At 33.2% G+C, this 22,599-nt stretch overlaps 2 protein-coding genes across 4 annotated transcripts; both read right to left on the bottom strand.

The window, feature by feature from the left end:
* Positions 1-6,674: 6,674 nt before the first annotated feature.
* Positions 6,675-10,689, bottom strand: LOC117690144 (E3 ubiquitin-protein ligase TRIM71). 3 transcript variants are annotated; one of them, XM_066069197.1, is made up of 3 exons: positions 10,534-10,689; positions 10,246-10,413; positions 6,675-9,861 (listed from the first exon to the last, which is right to left on the bottom strand). In XM_066069197.1, exon 3 carries the CDS (start codon positions 9,818-9,820, stop codon positions 8,141-8,143), a length of 1,680 nt encoding a protein of 559 aa, XP_065925269.1. In that variant the 5' UTR covers positions 9,821-9,861; positions 10,246-10,413; positions 10,534-10,689; the 3' UTR covers positions 6,675-8,140. The 3 variants fall into 3 exon arrangements, with proteins under 3 accessions (XP_065925269.1, XP_065925267.1, XP_065925268.1); XM_066069195.1 differs by having other exon boundaries at positions 6,677-9,861; positions 10,215-10,413; XM_066069196.1 differs by having other exon boundaries at positions 6,677-9,861; positions 10,215-10,413; positions 10,530-10,676.
* Positions 10,690-13,581: 2,892 nt separating this feature from the next.
* On the bottom strand, positions 13,582-18,342 carry LOC136271002 (heme-binding protein 1-like). The gene is made up of 3 exons (XM_066070061.1): positions 18,313-18,342; positions 15,101-15,230; positions 13,582-13,739 (listed from the first exon to the last, which is right to left on the bottom strand). Exons 1-3 carry the CDS (start codon positions 18,340-18,342, stop codon positions 13,582-13,584), a joined length of 318 nt encoding a protein of 105 aa, XP_065926133.1.
* Positions 18,343-22,599: the final 4,257 nt, after the last annotated feature.

Below are 22,599 nucleotides of genomic sequence, written 5' to 3'. Positions count from 1 at the left end.
CATCTATTAGTTTTTTAATTGCTGCTTTTTTTAAAAAAAAAAATCTATCTACATGTGTATAAAAGTTGTTTTGAACAATTGAAAGAGATAAATAAAATATTGAGGTATAAGGTTTGTGCATGTGCCAAATAAAGGAGACAATTTTTAACAGCATTTTAAAATTCTTTGACATATAATCTGTCGTCAAATGGGTAGAATCAAAATTGAAAGGAATAATTTACCTTTAAAAGACTAATTCTCATCCTAGTTAAGTTAATTAGGTTCATTGTAGTTTTATTGCGGTTCATTGTGGTTAAAAGATGCGCCCGCTGGGAGAAAAAGCTAGTGGCCAGGGGTGAGGCCAGGGGGCTGCCCCACCCGGGCAGGTCTATTCGCCGGAATGGCGACGGAATAGACGTAGTGACATGAATAAAAAGGTCGATAACTTGTGTTAGGTATAAGCTATCACCATTCGGTTTTCAGTTTTTTTATCTGTGGATAGAGGGCTATCGAAATATGTAAAAAGTTTTTTGATAAGTACATGTTTAATACATAAAACCTTGACCGGAGTGAGCTATGGTCGCAAAAATCAGCTGCCGGAATGACGAAGTCGACTTCATAAAACACCTAATATCTCAAAAAGTGTTTAATATTTTTTCATTCGGAAACGATTTTTTTAATCACAACGACCAGGCCTATAAGATGTGAAAAAATTAAATCGATATCTTTAGATTTAGTATGCAAAACCTTGACCGGAATGGAAATTTTTTGTTAAAAAAGAATGCTGTAATCGTGGAGTCATCTCTAAATAATCACCTGTATCATAAAAACCATTGATTATATTTCCATTCGGTCAAGATTTTTTTCATCCTTAGGTATACACCTATCAGATAATATGTAGTTTTATATATTAAACTAGATTTAAATGCTCAAAACCTTGACCGGAATGGAAATTTTACACTCAAAATTAACAAATTCTATTAATGCGCTCAGGTATCGCTCAGGTAAAGAAGCCGTACTACAGGAAGGTGTGAACAACACCTGTAATAAAAACATATATGTACTACATGAACTCGTATACGTAGATAATCTTACATCTGCTTTTTTAAACATCATTTTAAAAAGAAACAATATATACGCGAAATTAAGATAAGGAAATTGTTATTGGTTATTTATTTTTTATTTAAAAGGTTATTATATTATTGATTAAAAATAAATATCAACTATGCTTTTATCACAGTAAGTAGAACAGTACCAAAGCTAAAATTGAATTAAAAGCTGCTTGTCAATGTAAGCCGTGATGATGATTTAATTGTTTAAATCAAAGTGAATTAGAATGTATCAAAACTATATATATATAATTATATGTAAAAACTGTTTGTCCGTGTAAGCCGTGATAATTAGGATCGGATGATGATTTTAATTGTTTACATCAAAGTGAGTAAGAATGTACAAGAGCTAAATACATAGAAGCAGCTTGTCGATGGAAGCTGTGATATATAAAATTGAAGGATAATTAATTGCTACAATTAAGGATGGAAATTAAATCTCCACGTTCATTGGTTAAAAAGAAATTAAGAAGCATATATATACCCTTAGCGAGAAGAAATCATCACTTGCTATTATTAACCTCTCTCGTACAAGTTGTAATAGTGCTCTCAAAAGTGCCTGATCTATTGTGAAATTGTGAGTTTGTGTTCAAGGGAGAAAGTTCGTGATCCATTGTGAAATTGTGAGTTTGTGTTCAAGTGAGAAAATTCGTGATCCATTGTGAAATTGTGAGTTTGTGTTCAAGTGAGTGTGTCATGAAAATGTCTGTCTTATTCGTGGGAGATTCTCCTCTGAATTTATTCTGTTGGAATCATTTAAAGCGGGATTTTAAATTTTGGTTACAAAAAAATGGTGCTCAGAGTAACGAAATTTCAGTGTATGTACAAGGTTTAGTTAGTATTTTACAGAGTGATAAAGACAATGTTGAGAATGTCATCAAAGATGTAACTGAAAAATGGTCACAATCAGCTGTCGATTATTTTAATGTTTATCTAAAGTCTGATATTATCAATCATGCAACAAAATGGGTTGTTCAACAGTTTCCAGGTCTCTATAATCCTTTTTCTGGCATTACAAACAATGCTTCTGAGAGTATCAATAATGTTTTGAAATTACATGTTAACGGTAAAGAACTTCCTGTAGATGCTTTAACATTAAGTTTACAATTGTTGCAGTATAGGTATTTTTGGGTATTTTTACAATATTCAATGTGGGTTAGCAGGTATAGGGCAATATAAATTATTAGACATGTTTTCTTGTATAAAAATACCAAAGGATGAGATTGTAATTCCTAGCAAGTTATTAGAGCCTGAAGAGATTATTGATTATGTGCGTGGTACTTTAGAAAATTTAGAATCGCTGTGTAAATCTGATTGTAATTCTACAACTGCTGTCAATGTAAGCTCTAATATTTGTAATTCCAACGAAAATGTCGATGTCGGCTCCGATGAACATGTACCTTTTGTTTCAGAATGTATTACCGCGGAAACCGTTCCCGAAATTAGCGAAACAAATTTAAAAGGTATTGATAATTCAAATTTATCACAGACGTGTTTAGCCAAATTGACTGTCGCGAAAAATGGTGTAACTTTTGTCGAAAATCAGAAGGCTTTCATTGTTAACGGTAATAATAACAAAAAATACGCAGTAACATTATTTCCTAAAGAATCGTGTCAATGCCCAGCCACGGGTACTTGTTATCATATTTTGGCAGCGCGAATCACAATGGGGGACAATATTTCGGAAACAAAGAAAACAATTAATCTTAAGCAGTTGTCTAAGAATAGTTTGAAACGTAACGAAAAAAAATCCGGTAGGAAAAAACCGCGACCGAATGATTGCGACAAGGAAGTTATACCAGCTCCGGATTCCGCCGCCGCCGCGTTAGAACAAGAGGATGTTGGCGACGACATTCCCGTTAAAAAAATCAAATTAGAATGTAAAGAGGGTTCCGATAAGGTTATTCAAGACGAAAAATGGGTTTCTGGGCTTACAGTTTCGCACAAGAAAAATATTTTAGAACCAAAAGGGTGGTTGTGTTCCGATATTGTGAATTATTCATTAGATATAATCAAAAAGCAGTTTGAACATATACATGGGTTACAGTTAAAGCTATACACGCTATAATTTACGTCAATTTTGAATGACAGTGAAAATGCATGTGTTTGTCTACTTATAAAAGTTATCCTTAATCTGTAAATTACGATGGTGAATTCCATTTCGTTACAAAGATATAGATTTTTAATTGTTTATTTTCCTGCCAGGAAAATATACCTTTTCATGAATATTGATGAAGGAAGAGCGAAACCGACCTCATTGCGCATGTCCGCGGAGAACTAGGTGGTCGTTATTGTTTGCCTAATTAAATATATAACCTGATTTTTATTATGCTTAACAGTTGTTTATTTGAAATACATACATGTATAATCAGTAAAATACGTTTGTCATTCACGATACCCTTACTTCTGCATTAACACTTATAGGATCTATAAATAGCACATAGGGGAAACACACAGGTGTACGTCATTTTTTTAAAGGAAGTATTCATATCTACTCACAGGCTTGTATTTTTTTCTTTTGTTTGTACTCGTTTATCGGACAAATTTATGCTTTACTGAAAATATCCTTTCCTTTGTGAAACTATCACAATTATGAAGATGTTGACCCTTCACCAGTTTTGGTATGATAGACTAAATTTAGCTGTCGATATCACGTGATAGATTGATATTCACGAGGAGGCATTACTTTCCTGGCAGGAAAATAAATATTTTTTATTGTTTAATATTTGATATATTTGTTACGTGATCGAATTGAGCATTATAATTAACAGCATAAAGGTAACTTTTATTAGTAATCAAACTCATACATTTTCCCCTTTATTCAAAATTGACGCAAATTATAGCGTGTATAGCTTTAACAAATTTTGCACCACTATTTGACGAACAAACTAAATCATGGAAATGCGATAAAAAATTTGAACATACTCAACCACCTTCAGTTCAGATACATCATACGGGTAGAAGTCATTGGGTAACATCTTTTCAAAATAACAATAACGAAATTTGTATTTTAGATAGTCTTAGCAAGAGCAAGAACCAAACAGTAAACACTCCATCTCTTGAAATTCAACTCTCTCTTATTTATGGGCGTAATAAGACTTCTATTCCTATTAAAATTTTAGATTCTCAACAACAAGAAAATGGCTATGATTGTGGATTATTTGCAATTGCAAACCTTGTAGAATTTTGTTTTAATCCCGATAATTCATTTCAAACTAAAACCTCTTTTAAATCAGAAAGTATGAGAAACCATCTTGTAGAATGTTTAGAAAATGGTTTATTTACGCAATTTCCGCAAAATTCATCACAAACTCCTGACATTACAGTTTTAAAACATAAGATTTTAACAATTAATTGCTGTTGTTCTTGTGGATTTCCAGATTGGGTGGATGAAATGGTAGGCTGTGATTTTAAATTAGGGAAAAAGCTTTGTAATGTTTGGAAACATTCAAAATGTGCAGATGTAAATAATGATTGTACAGATTGGCTATGTATTGACCATTGTCGTGATTAAATTTGTGTTGTTCTATTGAAATTTGTTGTTTTAATAAATTCTCTATGTTTTTATTACTTGTGTAGTTCACACCTTCTTGTAGTACGGCTTCTTTACCTGAGCGATACCTGAGTGGATCTAATAAAATTTGTAAATTTTGAGTGTAAAATTTCCATTCCGGTCAAGGTTTTGAACATTTAAATACAGTTTGATATATAAAACTATATATTATCTGAAAGGTGTATAACTAAGGATGAAAAAAATCTTGACCGAATGGAAATAAAATCAATGGTTTTTATGATACAGGTGATTATTTAGAGATGACTCCACGATTAGAGCATTCTTTTTTAACAAAAAATTTCCATTCCGGTCAAGGTTTTGCATACTAAATCTAAAGATATTGATTTAATTTTTTTTACATGTTATAGGCCTGGTCGTTGTGATTAAAAAAATTGTTTCCGAATGAAAAAATATTAAACACTTTTTGAGATATCAGGTGTTTTATGAAGTCGACTTCGTCATTCCGGCAGCTGATTTTTGCGACCATAGCTCACTCCGGTCAAGGTTTTATGTATTAAACATGTACTTATCAAAAAACTTTTTACATATTTCGATAGCCCTCTATCCACAGATAAAAAAACTGAAAACCGAATGGTGATAGCTTATACCTAACACAAGTTATCGACCTTTTTATACATGTCACTACGTCTATTCCGTCGCCATTCCGGCGATTAGTCCTCACCGCCCCACCCCCTACCCCCACCCCGGCCTTGATCCTTGGTGCCTGTAACACAGTCTAGCTTAAATTGTTTCGGACATTTCAGAGCTTACAATGAAGAAAATTTGACAAGATTAATTTTCGATGGAAAAAAAATACAAAATATCTTAATTTCTTTCTCCATGACAATTTTTTTTAAGCCATTTAAATTGGGGTTCCATGCAACTTGCGTAAGATGTGACATTGTCTACGAAGGAAATGAAGGAAAGTAAAAAAACCCACCAACTTTGATTATATTTTTGAGTGAATCAAAAAAAAAAATAAAAAAATTAAAAAAAATGAAAAATTCAATTCTGAAATTTCAAGGTCGGGTTCGGAATACAATGACTTGTCGTCTGGAGGATGAAGATGGACTACCTTTTTACACAAAGAAATGCATGACTGTCTGGTACTTTATATCGTGTATAATTCATATGATTACTATATGGATTATTTTATGTTGCAACATTGTGCAGTCACTGTGTTATTTTCAAAAAAGCGTGTGTTGTCATACTCTTTCTTCTCGAGCACAGGCCTCTAGGCGCATAGGCCCCTCTAAATTGTATCCCCCATTAGTCCAAAATACTTGACATTTTCTGGCTTTTTTAACGATTTCGATATTTTGCATGCCAGGCACTTGTATCAACCCGAGACACAAATGTCCTCTGACATTGTTGTCTCGAGCATAATAATGTTACAGGGTGCAAATATGTGAAAAAGAATGTTTTATTATATTTATTACATAGGGCAACATAGCTTTTTAAAAACACCATTTTTGCCTGATTTGCCACTAAAAATATATTTCATTATAAAAAAGAAATTTGAGACTAAATTGTCTTTATCAATTTTACAGAGAACGTGAACAAACACGGGGAGTGCTATCACACTTAATTTTCTTAAATTGTTTTATCAATACCTGAAATATATCGCAATTAAAATTGGGTTGATTTCATATAGCTAGTGGCATACGACCAATTCAGTTCAATTCAATTTAAGAACCATTTCTCGCCAGTGCATTGTTACCACATAAAATTATATACGACAAATGACGTAACAATGCACTGGCCAAAAAATTGTACCTGGCGAGAATTAGTTAAACACCAGTACTATTAATAATTACATCACAAATCTGAACACAGTTACGATTACATTTTGATGACAAAGGCGATGTTACAAGATGATTCACTGCGTGTATCAGTGACTAGAGAAACACCATGTATCGTCACCCTTGCCTAGCGAAAATATCACAATACAGTTTTCATGGTTATAGTATGAATATGTAACAAATCTATATACCTGGTAAGCAACAACTTTTTAACCCCCCCCCCCTCACTGGCAGCTGATTTCTTTTTTATTTGCAGTGCTTAATTGACCTTTAATAGCATTCTGAACTGTGTCCAAAATTGATTTAACTGGTGTTCTATAACTCCAAAGGTTTCAAATGCGCCAAAGTATAGATGCAATCAAGCGTAACTGTTTACATATTCTTGCCACTGGCCTACGTCGGTAAAAAACTTGTTGTGTACCTGGTGTATGTCTTTATTTAAAGGGTATATATATCAACTTAACCAGACATTTATTAAATGGCTTTTTGATATAAGTTCAGAGGCCTGTGCATTAAGGAGAGAGAGAGAGTCATCCACTTATTAGATACCATTAATGACATTTTTAACTCGTGTATTGAATACCATATTTAATAGTCAATATGTTGATTTGAAAATATAATTTCTTTGGTTTAAATTTTTATTAACGAAAGCTCACAAAAATACATTCAAAACATCATCATGTAAATATACTCACTATTTAATATCATTTTTCAGAAACATCTGATTAGTTCAGCAAAAAAAAACCCAGAAAAAACAACAAGGACCTAAATATATTAGATGTGGATTTTCTGAAGTTTGAATAGTTATCTGAGAAAACAAGGCTGTTAGAATATCACACACTACTACTCTAATTCTTAAGATTTAAAGGTAAGTAATGATAATTAGCTAAGACAGTTGGAATTCTACTTGGGTTAATATACCTGTATCACTCCTCTTTATAAGTAATGGGCCTCAGTCCTTTTGTGGCCTCGCTCCATTGCTGGTGAAGAATTGAGTGCTACATGTCCATTAACCTTTGTCATTAATACATGTAACAGAATTTTTGAATAACCACATGTAACATATAAATAATATAGACCATTACATTTTTCATGTTAAAAAACCCCCCCACAGATTGTTGACATGTTATAGATAAACTTTTATCTTATAAACATCTAAAAATAAACAGAGTTTGTTTACATGCAGTATGAATACTGAGTCATTTAATACACATGGTAACAATGACATAAACACAGTCTATTTGTCTACATATACTATACAAGAAAAGTCACAGTCTACATGTAATATGACAGGACAATTTGTTTATATATAAAATAACATATCATATAAACGCTCATAGTTTGCCAACATACAATAATTAAATACATGGAAACCTACATGTAATATAAATACAGTCAAACAATGTGTTTACATCCAATAGATACGGTCAGGTTGTTTACACGTGATACATGTTTGATATGAGATATGAACGAAGTGATCATTGCAGAACATTGACATGACCCTCTTGTTACATATATATCTTTAATTTATCTGCAATGCTGACTGTAAGTACAATATAAACACACAGTAATCCCATCTAATATACACTGTATATATTCAGATGTAAACAGTTTCTTTACATGTATGTTTTTACACACACAGTATGTAATGAATACTTGCTTCATTTGTTTACATCTAATTTATACAGTTCATTGATTTACATGTGATATTGGATTTTCTTCACTTTACCTGTGTCACACTCAGCCACAAAGAGGTTGTCTCTGGTGTCCACACATAAACCCCATGGAGCCTGTAAATGACAGTTATCAATGTAGCGGAGGAACTGTCCGTCCTGATCCAGGATGTGGATACGGTGGTTGTTATAGTCTGCTGTCAGGATCCGACCCTGGCTGTCTGTTGTGATGCCGAGTGGATAGAATGATCCCTTGGTAGTAGAGGGAGGACCAGTGTAGGTAAACCGGAGTTTCCCGGCCTGATTGACCACCACTACTGCATGGGCTCCCCAGTCTGACACACAGATATCTAGGTTCCTGTTCTCACTGATGTATTTAAAGTTAAATAATTCACCAGATGAATAGAGAGGTTGTCCTTTGTCATCGTACTGAATACTTTGTTTCTCTGTGGAGCCAGAGTAACGCACAACTTTTGTTTGTTTATCATCATCACTGGCCATGACAACCAGGAGGTCACCAGAGGAGGTACTACAGACACCGTAAGGTATCCACCCCTGTAGTCTGATCACTGTCTGTATCTGTGTATTCTTCATTATGTTCACAGTTCTATCATCTCTATCAGTATAAACTAGATCCCCACTCCTTGTCACTGCTATGTCCTGTGGCATGTTCCCTGACTTGGTTTGGATGGACTCCACTAGTTTTCCCTGCAGGTTGAAGAGTTTCATCATGTTGTCATTACCACGCGTCCATACTTCTGTATCATTCACACAGGTCACACCGTATATATATAGATATTCATACCCTGTGTCTATAGCTGTGATGACTTGGGGTACATCCATCAATGACCGGTCGGGGGGAGAGGACTCGGCTCCCTGGGGCAGCATGCTGTAGTCTTGTTCCTCTGCTGTAAAAGATAATGCTGACAGAGAACCAAACTGTTCAATCAGCTGATCTGTGTGGATTTCCTGAGGCCTAAAGTTTGGTAAGGACACTTTTATTTTAGGAGGCAATCTTCTGAATTCAGCGTTCCTTGATTTGTACTCGGAGACAAGGCAGACATCTTTGGAGTTCAGTAACTTCTTCAGTTCAGCAATAGTCTGTGTGATTTCAGAAATGGTGCGTGTGATTTCATTTTCCTGTTTATTCAGGACAACCAGGTGTTTGGATTCCATTTCCTCCACGTTAGATTTCAGGTTTGTGATAATGGTGTTTATTTCTCTGTGCCAGACTTCTCCTTGTTTGTCAATTGCTGTTGTCAATTTCCGGGAGTTTTTACTCAGATCAACTTTTTGCACTGGGATGTTGGATGCAATTTCTTTATATTTAGGATAAAGGGATTTTTCTAATTCTTGCAAATCTTTAAGCAACTTTTCTGATTTGCTTTCAAAAGTTTTTAAAATATCAACTGGTTTATGTCCTAAATGTTCCCCAGAAATACATTGTACACAAATAGGAATGTCACATTGTTCACAGTGGAGTTCACATTGTTTGGTGGGGTGTTTCCTACACTTGGGATAGTTCAGAGTGGTTAAGTATTGTTTAAGTGGCACCACTTTATGAACAATAGAGGAATCCGATAAATGTTTCTCTACACAGTCTTTACACAGATGTATATGACAAACTTCACAGTACATGGGGGCCACAGAGTACTGACACAGGGTGCAGCGTACAACATCCTGGGCACTGGTCCTGGGGTCCATCGTCGGCGGACTTTTTCTTTAAAATCTAGGAGGGCATTTATCTGAACAGAAAAGAATAATATGAAACATGTAAATACATATTATATGGAACATGTAATTACACATAATATGGGACATGTAACCATGCATGTTGAAATTGCACAGACAGATTTACAAGTATATTAAAAATGCATTGAAACAATTTTAGGCAGTACATAAATGTCATGTATTTTGAATATTTAATTGTATTATACATGTACATTAAATGTACTAATATTTAACATGTTATTTTATTTGAAGGTCATAGTGGATCATAAAGGTTTTTGTTAACTGTTTTTTTTATCTTTTAATGTTTATATTCAGCAAAAAGACTGTGCAAATTTCAAATTAATTTTAAGTCAGTTGAAGAACTTACTCAATTTAAATTCACTGGTAAACTAACAAACGTCACAATCCAACATGGCGGGATCTGGATGTTTTATCTAAGTTCGGTCCCTTAGCTACCAGTTAAAGTTGCAACATTTTCTGCATGTCCACAATCTACATGTAGACAACATATTGTTGTCCTTTGTCAGCACAATATACCAGCAATTTGTTCTCAGCTGTATTGAACTCTGGAATTAAGGTTGTAGAAAATAAGTGTCATAGGAATCATCATGTCAGATGGTCTTTGTCCATTAATCAGTATCATCTTTTCATAATGTATTAGTATTACAGTAAAAAATATTACCTACTTGTACAAAGGCTGCCAGAATTTATTATTTTAGAACAACTTCCACCATGAAAAACTTCAAAAATCCAACATGGCGGGTCGCAGGTGTTTATTGTTCCTGGTCCACCTACCTGTACAGGATCACGTGATTCAGATTTAAATGTCAGGTACACACCTGTAATATGACAAGGACAGATAAATCAGATATCTGAGTACTCTAGAATCTAGGTCACATGCACATTGTTAGGAGGTTTAAAAAGAAATAGCATTCTTTATTTGATGAAAATGTATGTAGATACATATACAATATTAAATCTTTTAGCTTAGCTATAGTTTTTTATTAAAATGAATTCATTGACAAGAAAAAGTTGTTGTGTGTGTGTGAGGGATTGGGGGGGGGGGGGGGGTTGGTTAAATTGGAATTACCTTGTCTGATATCTAATAATCAGCTTACAGTACCTTAGAAACACCAATTTATGCTGAGGCTACATGTGATAAAGCTGGTGTGGTGTAATGGTGCACACATTCTATTGTCAGAATGAAGAATGGGTTCAATTCCCATCATCAGCTAACAAATATAGAGAAATACCTGCATAGGCATGTGTACCCAAATGATTATTATGAGTTTGGAGGCTAAACTAGCATACCAAAATGTTTTGAAGAGTTATGGATATTAGATGTATACACTTGTTATGGGGGCAATGGCAATTAATAATTTTGCACCAAAGAAATAAGTATTTTTCCAAAGAATAGAGAGAGGAATGATGGGCTAATCAAGTTTTATTTTTACTTTTTTGGTCTTGAAAGTTTTATAACTCATTAAATTAATATAGAAAACTGCTGTAGCGATATATTTGTAGCATATATATGCAAAACAAAAATGAATTGATGCATTTTTTAAAACAATTCTATGGCAACATTACTCAGGTTAATAAATTACCGGGTACAGTCAAGTAATTCTGTGAAACTTGTTATATTGAGGTGACTCTCTACACCTTGAAATGTTTTCTCAAATTTACTTTATTATAAGATAGATAGCATAAAGTATAAGTCTTGATGTAATGAGGTACCTTAATCCCAGACTGCAATTGAGAAAGGGTGGATTATAAAAATTTTCAAGCAATTATTTACATGTAAATTAACATGTTTCATTTGAAAAAACCACCAAAAAAATAGTATTACATTGCAATAGAATTGTACAGTTTGGGTTTTCAAACTTTTAAAAATAATCACTATATGTAAAAAAAACATGAATACATTGATTGTATTAAAGATTCAAATGAAGTAGGCTTCTATGGGGTGTTAATTTTCAAATTTAAAAGTTGCAGTAAACAAAAAAGAAAGAGATTTTCAAAGATTTTTATCCCCCCCCCCTCCGAAAAACAAAGTTTGGAGGAGTGGGTGTTAATCGTTAATATGAATCACCTTGTCCGTTTGTCTGTCTGTGCAATCAAGTCCAGTCCATATCTTTCTTTAGAAGAACATTGGAAGTTCTCACTTCACACGATTGCAAAGATTGGTTATGACTTGGTGTGTCATGATTTTGACTCAAGGTTATTAGGGTAAGTTCAAGGTCACTTGAAGGAAAAATGCAAAATCTGTGTCCAGTGTATTATAAATCTGTCTTATGCAGAATCATTGAAAGTTCTCATTTTACCCAAAGATTGCTTATGACCTGAGGGTGTTTCATGATTTTGACCCAAGGTTAAGTTCAAGGTCATAAATTGCATAGAAATCTTACAAATTTTACCAGCATTGTAGTCCATTGAAGGAAGAATTTAAACATTTTCCCCAATATATTTGAATGTTGTACTTTCAATCCTATCTTGGGGCCCCAATATTAACCTGGAGTCTGTGGTTTTAATCACACAAATTGTAATAATCGCAGTTCTTATGTGTTTCTAGATTCAACTTTGACCCCTCATGGGATCCCAGTTTTGGCCTGAGAGTCATTGTTTAGAGTATGTACAACCAATACTATCTGAAGATGCTTGCGTAATATTGAGTCATCTCTTAAATTGTAACATTGTATTTCTAGAGAAGATTTATAAACATTATCCATTTCAAAGTTGAACTTTGAACCCCTCTTTAGAATCTCCATTATCTGAGGATACTTGACAATGTGTAGTAATTCTACAATTAGCATGTTTGTTCTTCAGAAGTTTTAAATCATTTTTATATATATTTTTATATTGAAGTTCAAAATGTTGAGACCCTCTTGGAGCCCCAGTATTGACCTGTTTTAGTGTTGGTGTATTAATACATGTATTGGTGTTTCTTGTAGTAGGGTTCCAGAGAAAATGATTTTTAAGACACACACTTTTTTTCAAATTATATGCCTGTTGCAATACCAAGTTTACACCTTAGAATCAATTTGGCAGTACAGAGTTATTTCCCTTTTCATGAAATGGAAAATGAAAAAAATCATATGTACAAAATTGTTTTATTTGAAGAAAAAATATATCACAACACTTCAGAAAAAATTGCAGCAATTAGAAATAAATATCCAAAAACGTGAAAATAGAACAATGCATATAAAAAGTTTACAAAAATCTCTATGATGATTATGCAAATGTTTTGAACAGATCTATGTTTTAACAGATACACTACACAAAATACATGGATATGCGTGGAAAGTATATATACAAAAGTTGCATTTAGAAATACCCCACTGGGGCATTTTGCATAGTGCATTTGAATATACCCTACAATATGTATATATTTGAGTCAAGTTACTTAGATTGTCATGCTACATTGAGAAATTGTCCTCCATCTATCAAATCCTACTTCAAATCAATTCATCAAAAGTATGCACCTGGTATCTTGTTCAACTGATATGCATATCATTATCTAAATATTAATATCTTGATAAGATTGAAGAATCTAATAAACATTAGGGGCCTTTTTAATATATGCAGAAAATGTTACGTTTTAAAGGAAAAGGGCCAGATTAAAATCTTAATAATTGTTTTTAGTCTTTGATACATTCTTGTTTTAAATGACTGTCGTTAACTTCTTGGAAATGAGCATAATTTATTCTGTCTCCAGACCTAAATATTGTTGCAAATGTCTATTGCTGTTTGGCGATGAACCAGATTTCATTGTGTCTGTTGAGGAATCGGAATGGACTGTCATAACCGGCAGTGTAGGAGAACTCAGTGTGGTATTTACTGGTGTCCCCGATCGCCTGACCGAGCTTAATGGCCTCTTTAATCCACTCCTTAATGTCTGTAACATATCCACCAAATGACCTAAAAATATTTGCAGGCATATGAAGAATTTCAAGATGTAAATTCTTAAGGTAGATAAGTTTGCAGTTTTATCTTTCAATAAAAAAATCATACCAACAATATTTAAGAGCGTGTGCATGTTTGTGTGTGTGTGTGTGTGTGAGAGAGAGAGAGAGAGAGAGAGAGAGAGAGAGAGAGAGAGAGAGAGAGAGAGTCCAATCACTGATGGGCCAGTGATAGCTCACAGCATCTAGTAAACTTTTGAGTATATTTTGCTTGAGTTAGATTTGGGGAAAATGTTTTTTTTATAAGAAAGTACATTTTTTACCAACAATATTTATGAGCGTGTGCATGTGTGTGTGTGTGTGTGTGAGAGAGAGAGAGAGAGAGAGAGAGAGAGAGAGAGAGAGAGAGAGAGAGAGAGAGAGCTATCACTGATGGGCCAGTGATAGCTTACAGCATCTAATAATTTTTTGAGTATATTTTGCACGTAATTAGATTTGAGAAAAATGTTTTTATTTATAAGTAAGTACAATTTTTTTTTTAGATTTGAAACAAACAAAATCTTAGGTGTTGAATCAAAAAAGTGTTATACAGTTGTTGCAGACCAAGCATTATTATACCTCAAATTTTTTAAAATGTCCGATTGATTCTGAATTATTTCAATGAAATTCTCTATGGTGCTTTACGAAGTACATGTACTTGTCCATTTTGAGATATTAGCAATCAAAGATTTAGACTTCTGCTCCTTAAAACTCTGAATGACGTAATGCTTGAGAAATCATTTAAATTAACATTCAGGACACCCTGCGATGAACATTTCATTGAGAAAATACTCAATTATAAAAGTTTGAAAATTAAAATTTTTCCCGAAACTTGGTGATCAATGAAGTCCAGACCCCTGACTAATAAAAATGGTCTATCCACTTTCAATAATTCATTATTTATTCTTATTTCTAGAGGAGTAAAAACTACAAAACACCTGATTCAAGATTCAGTCTTGGAGCTATGTTGTTATTTTAATTTTCATACTTTTAATTTCCATACATATTAATTTTCATATCGATGCAGAGTTATTGCAAACCAGAAAAATTAGGTGTAAGTGAATCATGTGATGCACATGTCGAAAGAAAGCTGAGTTGTAACTAAATTAAAGATCTATCATAAGTTTTTCGATGCAAGTTTTTAATCTTTATAATATTATTTAGTAATTTAAAATTTCATATATTTTAGCTTTTAAATCTTAATATTTTTCTGTACGTATTTATTTACAAAGCTTCTCTTTTTAAGGAGATCAATTAAGTTTTAAATTTGGCCCAACTATCTTGTCCACATAAAACCTAGTTTAATTCTACTCACTGTCGTCGTATGTTCCACTGATGTATCTGAACAGTCTCATGAAGTTGGTACTGGAGGCCTTACTGTAGTCCACTCCTGCTGTGTTAGTGGACATCCAGCTCGATGCACTGTACTGACGTGGCTCATATTCCTGACAGTCAAAACACAAGCTGTTATCATGGTTAAATACCTTGAGAGTCTTCAATATAGTATTCTGGGGTCAGTTTCTAAATGCACCTATTTTGAAAATCATTAACATCCGATGCAGTACATGTATATGACTGTAAAAGACTTTGTTAAATTTACCTAAAAAATTAATCATATTTAAATTTGGCAGCATTCAGATTATTATCTTATGTAATTTTCTATCATACATACACACCATATAAACAGGTCCCGCACAATCTCCTGATTTAGTTATATAGCTTCAAACAGCTATATAACTTAATAAAGCTGTTCAGAATAGCTTTATGTACATGTATATGCAGTTTTTCACAAAAATGTTAATCATCAGAAGTATACAAAAAATTGCAAGTTAATTACAAATTAATTTAAAAAAACACCCCTAATTAAATTTAGATATAACACTGTTACTTTTGAACACTTTTAAGCAAAAAAATATATTTTTATTGTCTGGGTAACTGTCCACCACCTTGTGTGCACTGAGGTGTGGATGAGTATAATTTGTTTACATTGTGCTGAATAATTACCAATCAATTGTTTTGTTAACCATAACTGGCCTTTCTTTATGTTTCATTCAAGAAGTAACTGTAATGTCATCAATCAGTTGCCCCAAAACTTTTAAAACTTTAAGGTGAAATAACACATCGTCATAAAAATGGCTGACCTCCGATCGAAACGATATTTTGTTTTATTAAAAGGATTTTATCGACGGCAACTCATAACTTACTTCGTAGCTGGTGGATATAGTGTCGGGCTTTCCGATTTTACCGATTGGGGCTTTTGTTGTTATTCATTTTTTATCCCCGGTTTGCAACATTTTCGCTTATTTGACAAATGTATAGTTTATTTATCATTATATCTTTCATAATCAAATAATTTACGGTTAATTTGAATGACTTTTTCAGGTGTCTTATTCCACCTTGCAGGTGTCATAACAGTATTTCACTGAAGGTTCACGTCAAAACATGGCTGAGGCAAAATAATTCCCGAATTTTCCTTTGAATTCGGGGCGTTTCCACACGCGACAGGAGCTGATTTTTTTTATGAGATAAAAATCAATGTGTAAGAGGTCAAACTATCCCAGTTTTGTAATGATGCGAGGTCATTTGAATTTTTGATGCGTGTTGTTTCCGGAGGAGGTGAAAAGGCTCGGGCTTGATTTTCAAGCACATGTGTAACTTCGAGGTAAACAAAGTCTCACGCCTTGCTGGATGCACGTGTGTATTTTGCTAGAAAATTGTAAATGAAGCGTTGTATGAAGAGATATCAAAAGGATTTTCCCAGAAGTTCGTTTTGAATTTTTAAACTGTATGTAAAGTTTTGCAATTATGGTAGAATATATAGTAAAATTTAATACTGTAGTGACACTTGCAGTGTAAAGTCTCTGAAAGAGACACTAATTCATGAGTAATCTGTTCATGCATTGTTAATAGAGCAGTTCAAAGGTGAAATCTATTACTGAACTAAAGTGTAATTTTGTTAACATGCTGAAAAAATATACATTTAAGAGAAATGTATGACAAAATAGCTAAATCAAGCTATTCTAAATAGCTTTATTAAGCAATATAGCTTTTTCAAGCTACATAGCTAAATCAGGACATTGTGCTGGACATGTTTACGTCCCTGGATCATTTCCACGAAGCAGTAAATAATTTTTTTTGCCCCTCCTTTACAAAGCATGAACCCTATATACTTCATTAATACTTACATTCATTGCATTTAATTGCTGGAAGTTAATATATCACAGTTCAAAATATCAATATTGAGATAGAGACAATATAGTGTCCTATTCATTCATTTGTCGATGCAGGTTTCCTGAATTTATGACAAATCAGTGGTTACAGACATATATTGTTCCTGGTACACCTACCGGTAGGAGGACTCTAAAATGTAGGTCCCAAGAGGTTTAGACCCTTATAAAAGATAAGACGTTTATATTTTAGTTACTGGATAATACCCCGCGCAAGCGCGGGAATTAACTCTTTACACATTGTGTTCATATAATGCTTTATATGTTGAACCATATTGTTGTTCATGTTTGTATATACTTTGTCCGATTTCTTTAAAATTGAAATAAAAAAAACTGCATTGTTGGATATTAAGAAGAGCGGGCATGGATGAAAAATCTAAACTGAAAGGGATAATAAATACATGTACGTGGCGGTAATCCTGTTTCTTGCAGCTGACTGAAAAAAAAAATAAACTCGTTAGATGTATTTATTTCAAATCAGTGAATGGGTATTAAGTGTATTTCTCTATTTTGGGTTCTTTTGGTCAATTTTCAATATAATTTGTTTTACTCTCCAAAATAAAAATTTCAGATAAAAAAAAAATCTGGAAGGGGGGGGGGGGTGGTCCCAATAAACTTATTGACGTAGAATACAATGATCTGTTAATTAAAGTTTACAAATAAATGTCGATTTACAACCAACCTGTAGTGGTATTAAAGATATGAAATTAAAACACGGTAGGTTATGCATTATTAATGATTTGCATGCATTTTTCAAACCAAAGTTGTCAGATTCTAAGTATCTGGCCAATGGTTAATCGCCCCGGCTACTCTTTCCGCCATGATGTCAATATTAGTCAACTCGGTTTGGGCAAGTCCAATCCAAGGTATCTGCCCGCTATGCATGATGAACGTGTCCTACACTTTCGTTGATTAGTCAATCCGTGTTCTTGGATACCCAGTTCTGGAAAGTTCTCAACACAAGATGCATCTCTGCCATTCAGTCAATTGAAAGGTGACTAAAAGGTAACTGAAATGTGACTAAATGGTATATGTGTGCCATTCAGTCACCTTTCCAGACCATTCAGTTATCATTCAGTTGACTGAATGGCAGAGATTCATCCTGTGCAAGCGAATGTGTATCAAAACTAAAATCGCCTACTAAAGAAACGAATTGACTCATTTTATTTATTCAACATTTGTCCAATTTTAACTTATATGTTTTCTCCAAATAGGCTCACAGTTAATATATTCACTCTTTACGCAATCGTTCAATATAATTTCATTCCAAGTATTTATTTTGATGCAAACTATCCCTCACTTGGATCTGCCTAAGCGTGTCCACCACCATGATCTCATTTTTGCTTTTTCGGGCATGTTTATCAAAAAAGAAAGTAGAAATTTGATAATTTCACAATAATAACTAATCAGTAAAATTCAATTATACCTTACAGACTTCATCTAACATGTATTCAAATACCAAATGTGTAAGCAAGTATTCATGTAGTTTATTTGCCAAATGCCTTAATTTATAAGTATAGATTTTTTTTCTTAATAAATTTTCTACAAATACACTATAAAAATTAGAAAGAATTCTATAACCTGCATCTTATAATTATTTAATTACTTTAATATCGAATTATTCTATGATTCTAAATATATTTACTTATGCATGCTTATGTTGAGAAAAATTTTGTATCATAAAAACTCTTCACTAATTTATCTTTGGTCTTTGTTTTAGAGAGCGTACAATGAACGAGGAAATGTGTTTTCGATTCGATATCATCAAACAAGTCCTTCTTTGCCCTTCCTGCCGCCGGAACATGTCGAGGAAACTACCTCGACAGAAAAGCGAACAATGATCAACTATAGATTCGGCCTTAATGGAGTATGGGTGGTGTTCGTGGATCTTCAATCCAACCTTCTCCATTAGGATTTGGTCTGTGTTCATTCAACGACTTTGGTTTGTTGGTTTGAACATATTTTATTGCATAAACATATACAAATGGTTCGAACACAAGTTCTAACAAGGTTCTTACCAAGTATTACAATTTACAACTGTATAGTAGTTAAGAATGGAAAGTACATAGAAATGGATATTACATATTAAACAAACGTACATGTATTTAAAAACAGCTCTTTTTGAATTTGGTCTAGGCAGTAAGACTAAAATTACGAGGATCTACCACAATCTCTGATAAATCTTTGAACTGCTAAGAAATGCGTTGGTTTGAATTGACATTTAGGGATTCATCTCCCCACAAAAGTAAATGACAATTATAATAATGTTAATTTGATTTAAATTAAAAAGGTTTGAAAACAGTTCAGTTCGTGCATCGGTATATTTCTAGCAACGACCTTGAAGGTTGGCATAACCGAATCAACAGCAGGGTTAGCCCCGCATGGGAAAAGTTCCTTTCTATTTACTCCTATAGGGTAACTGTACAGCGAGGCAAAGAACATCCAATTGATAGCCAGAGATTCTGTCGATCCGAAAGGAAAATGGAAAGAATCCACCAGAAAAAGATAAAACAAGATGAATGGAAAGTTTAAAGGTCACGATTTTGGTCAAATTTTATTTTTGTTTTTATTATTTGCAATGCTTTAGGAATGCATTTCTAATGCTCAAATGAAATTTGGGTGCCAGTCGTTAGGTTTTAAGCAAGACACAGGGCTCATGGTTTGTCTATCTCATCATTTAAAGCAAAAAATAAACAGTTCCTAACGATTAACACATTTATTTTAGGTCTAAAACTGGAATTTTCACTTCAACATTCGAAATGTAAACAAACGCTTTGTTTACATAGCGAAGAGTTGTAAGCTCTGTAACTCACTTATAACTCATCAAATGACACTCAAATTTTGATTGCCTATTAAAAATGCCTTACTAAAGCATTGTAATCATTAAAATTGAAAAAATAATTTTTGAACAAAATCGTGACCATGCCCCTTTAAGGCTTGGGAGGATTACAATATTAAACCAGGTGATTGTATAACAATAGCCAGGTGATTGATTACAATTACAAGGTGATTGGATTACAATAACCAGGTGAATGGATTACAATAACCAGGTGATTGGATTACAATAACCAGGTGAATGGATTACAATATCCAGGTGATTGGATTACAATAACTAGACGACTGGATTACAATAACCTAGTAATTGGATTACAATAACCTGGTAATTGGATTACAATAACCAGGTGATTGGATTACAATAATCAGGTGATTGGATTACAATTACTAGGCGATTGGATTAAAATAACCAGACGACCGGTTTTCCCGCCCCGTTTATCGATTGATCGAAACCTACAGCGACCTAAGAAAACTCACGGACTGCACGAAATAATAATGATGTCAGACTCAAATTACTAATGGATACGATTTGGCTGTTTCTTTTAGCTAACGTACTGGTCTACATTAACAGTTAATTTAACTTACTTTTTACAATTAAAAAATATTTTGTTAAAAGAAAGATTTAATATAAATAGTAAAAAGCTTTCTTCGGTGATTCAGTCGGGTTATGATGGTAAAGCGGTAACTGCAGAAAAAAATAACATAACCCTCTATTGGGGGTTTTGTATTTTTTCTGGAAAGTCGCCATTTTCATATCCCGCATGAATCACAGAAAAAAAACTCCGTTTTATTGTTTAACAAATAAACTCAATGTGTATTTATTTTGCATGCCAAAGAATATTTATTAAATATCTATAAACAAATTGAAAATCTTTAAATTATTACCTCTACATTCCCAAATACAAGTTTAAATTTAAGCTTAACTGGCAAAAAATTATATAATTTTGGGAGATATCCTTGAACTTATAGCTCAAACCACTATCTCCCAGTGGAGAATGGGAGATGGCAAAATATTCCTTTAAACCATATAGTATGTAAACTCTGTAATTCAGGTCAAATTGCTGACGAATTCCATTATACATGTATTCTTAAATGTTAAGAGTTGTTAACGTTAAGACATATGTACATGTTAATATCTTGATGACAAATTCTGTTCAGCACCACAAATACTATGAAGTGTTGTGAACATATGTCTCGTACTAAAGTTACAAATATGGAAAAAAAATTATGTTATTTGATTATCAAAATAATCTAATATACTAGTCCTATTTTCATTGTATATATTGTAACTATATTTATTCTCATTAACTATTTATTGACTACCAATCTATACATTTATAAAATGTACCTCTGACTTGTGAACTGTATATACTGATTGACCTCATGTACCATTTCATGGTTTGAATGAAATGATTTGAATAAAATGATTACAGAAAAAATGTTTCACTTGTGCTTGGGTAGAAGGTTCCTTTTGGGATATGATTCTTAAAATATTATATGACTCAGTTGCTAATACGATAATTGAAAACAATAATATTCAAGTGTTGTATTATTCCAACAATTTAGAAAAAAAGACAAGAAATAATTATTTTTTTCTCCAAATATTCCAAATATTAATAATGTAATGCTTACCTTCATGCAACATTTTTTCGTTTCTTGTCAACTAGGTTCTTTGTGCGGGTTGTATGAGTTGATCAGGGTATTAAAAGCATGATTGAGCACGGACAGATAACCATGGTGGATGATAGTGTGTGCACCCAGGTTTTCAGCAAAATGTTCTCGTTATATAGGTAGCGTATAATAGTGTTTGCTCATGGAGAAATGTGTAATTATGTCCAGTGATGAGCCTACTATTTAACTGGTACATGTAGGCATAAAACTGGTCAGATGAAGACACAAGAAAAATAAATCACAATCAATGGTATTTTAAAAAAAAACCTGGAAAACCAATGACATTTCAATGGAGTTACAATGGAAAAAAACAAGTTATTTTATCTAAGGCTTCAAAAGATTTAAATTATATGTGTTCGGGTATGTGTTAACATGTTTGTTCAAGGAGGGCCGGGGGGGGGGGGGTTAGATCTATCCAACTCTGAGGGTTATATATCACAACTCTTCTTGGCAGGTATCGGGGACTCTGCAGTTTGAAATATTGAAAAAAAAATCAAACAAAATGACAACATAAATACTCTCCGTTTACAGCAAAATGATAATATATACCAGTGGGGCTGACGCACACCAACCTGTAACAAACCAAAGTTAAGAAAGCAAACACTTTCACATTGATAAGAAGTCTAAGGGCCTTAACAGTCACCTGAGTATGATTCAACCACGCAAGGCATCTGCAGAATGGCAACATATAATAATTAGATATTTACAACTACGGAGTATTTAATTTTGTACCCTATTTCTTTAGAAATCCGATTGCAATTCACAACTGTATAAAAAAAAACGGGACTGAAATCTACACAATCCAGTTCTGACCAGTTTATTGATCGGTCAAAGCATTCAGCAACCTAAAATTTCACTGACTTCATGAAATTACGTCAGACTCAAATTCCCATACATAAAAGAACGACATTTTTTTCTCTATCCAACCTACTGTTATACATGTACCTAACATTAGTTTAGTTACTTTTACTTACTCTTTACGGTTAATTCATTAATTAGTTAAAAGAAAGTTGTAAGTGTAAACAATAAAACGTTTTCTCTAATATTTGATGGGGGCTATGAAGGTAGCGATCGTCATACT

This window comes from Magallana gigas, chromosome 8 (assembly GCF_963853765.1).
Source record: "Magallana gigas chromosome 8, xbMagGiga1.1, whole genome shotgun sequence".
NCBI classification, from domain to species: Eukaryota; Metazoa; Mollusca; class Bivalvia; order Ostreida; family Ostreidae; genus Magallana; species Magallana gigas.
This window is presented reverse-complemented; position numbering and strand designations above follow the sequence as displayed.

What these genes read in the sequence shown, in the direction of transcription:
- LOC117690144 (XM_066069197.1), bottom strand. Translation starts at nt 9,820, where the DNA reads ATGGACCCCAGGACCAGTGCCCAGGATGTTGTACGCTGCACCCTGTGT.
- LOC136271002 (XM_066070061.1), bottom strand. Translation starts at nt 18,342, where the DNA reads ATGGTGGTGGACACGCTTAGGCAGATCCAA. An exon ending in ACACGCTTAGGCAGATCCAA is followed by an intron (nt 15,231 to 18,312) that starts GTGAGGGATAGT and finishes TTTGACTGTCAG; the next exon opens with GAATATGAGCCACGTCAGTA. An exon ending in CAGTGGAACATACGACGACA is followed by an intron (nt 13,740 to 15,100) that starts GTGAGTAGAATT and finishes GATATGTTACAG; the next exon opens with ACATTAAGGAGTGGATTAAA.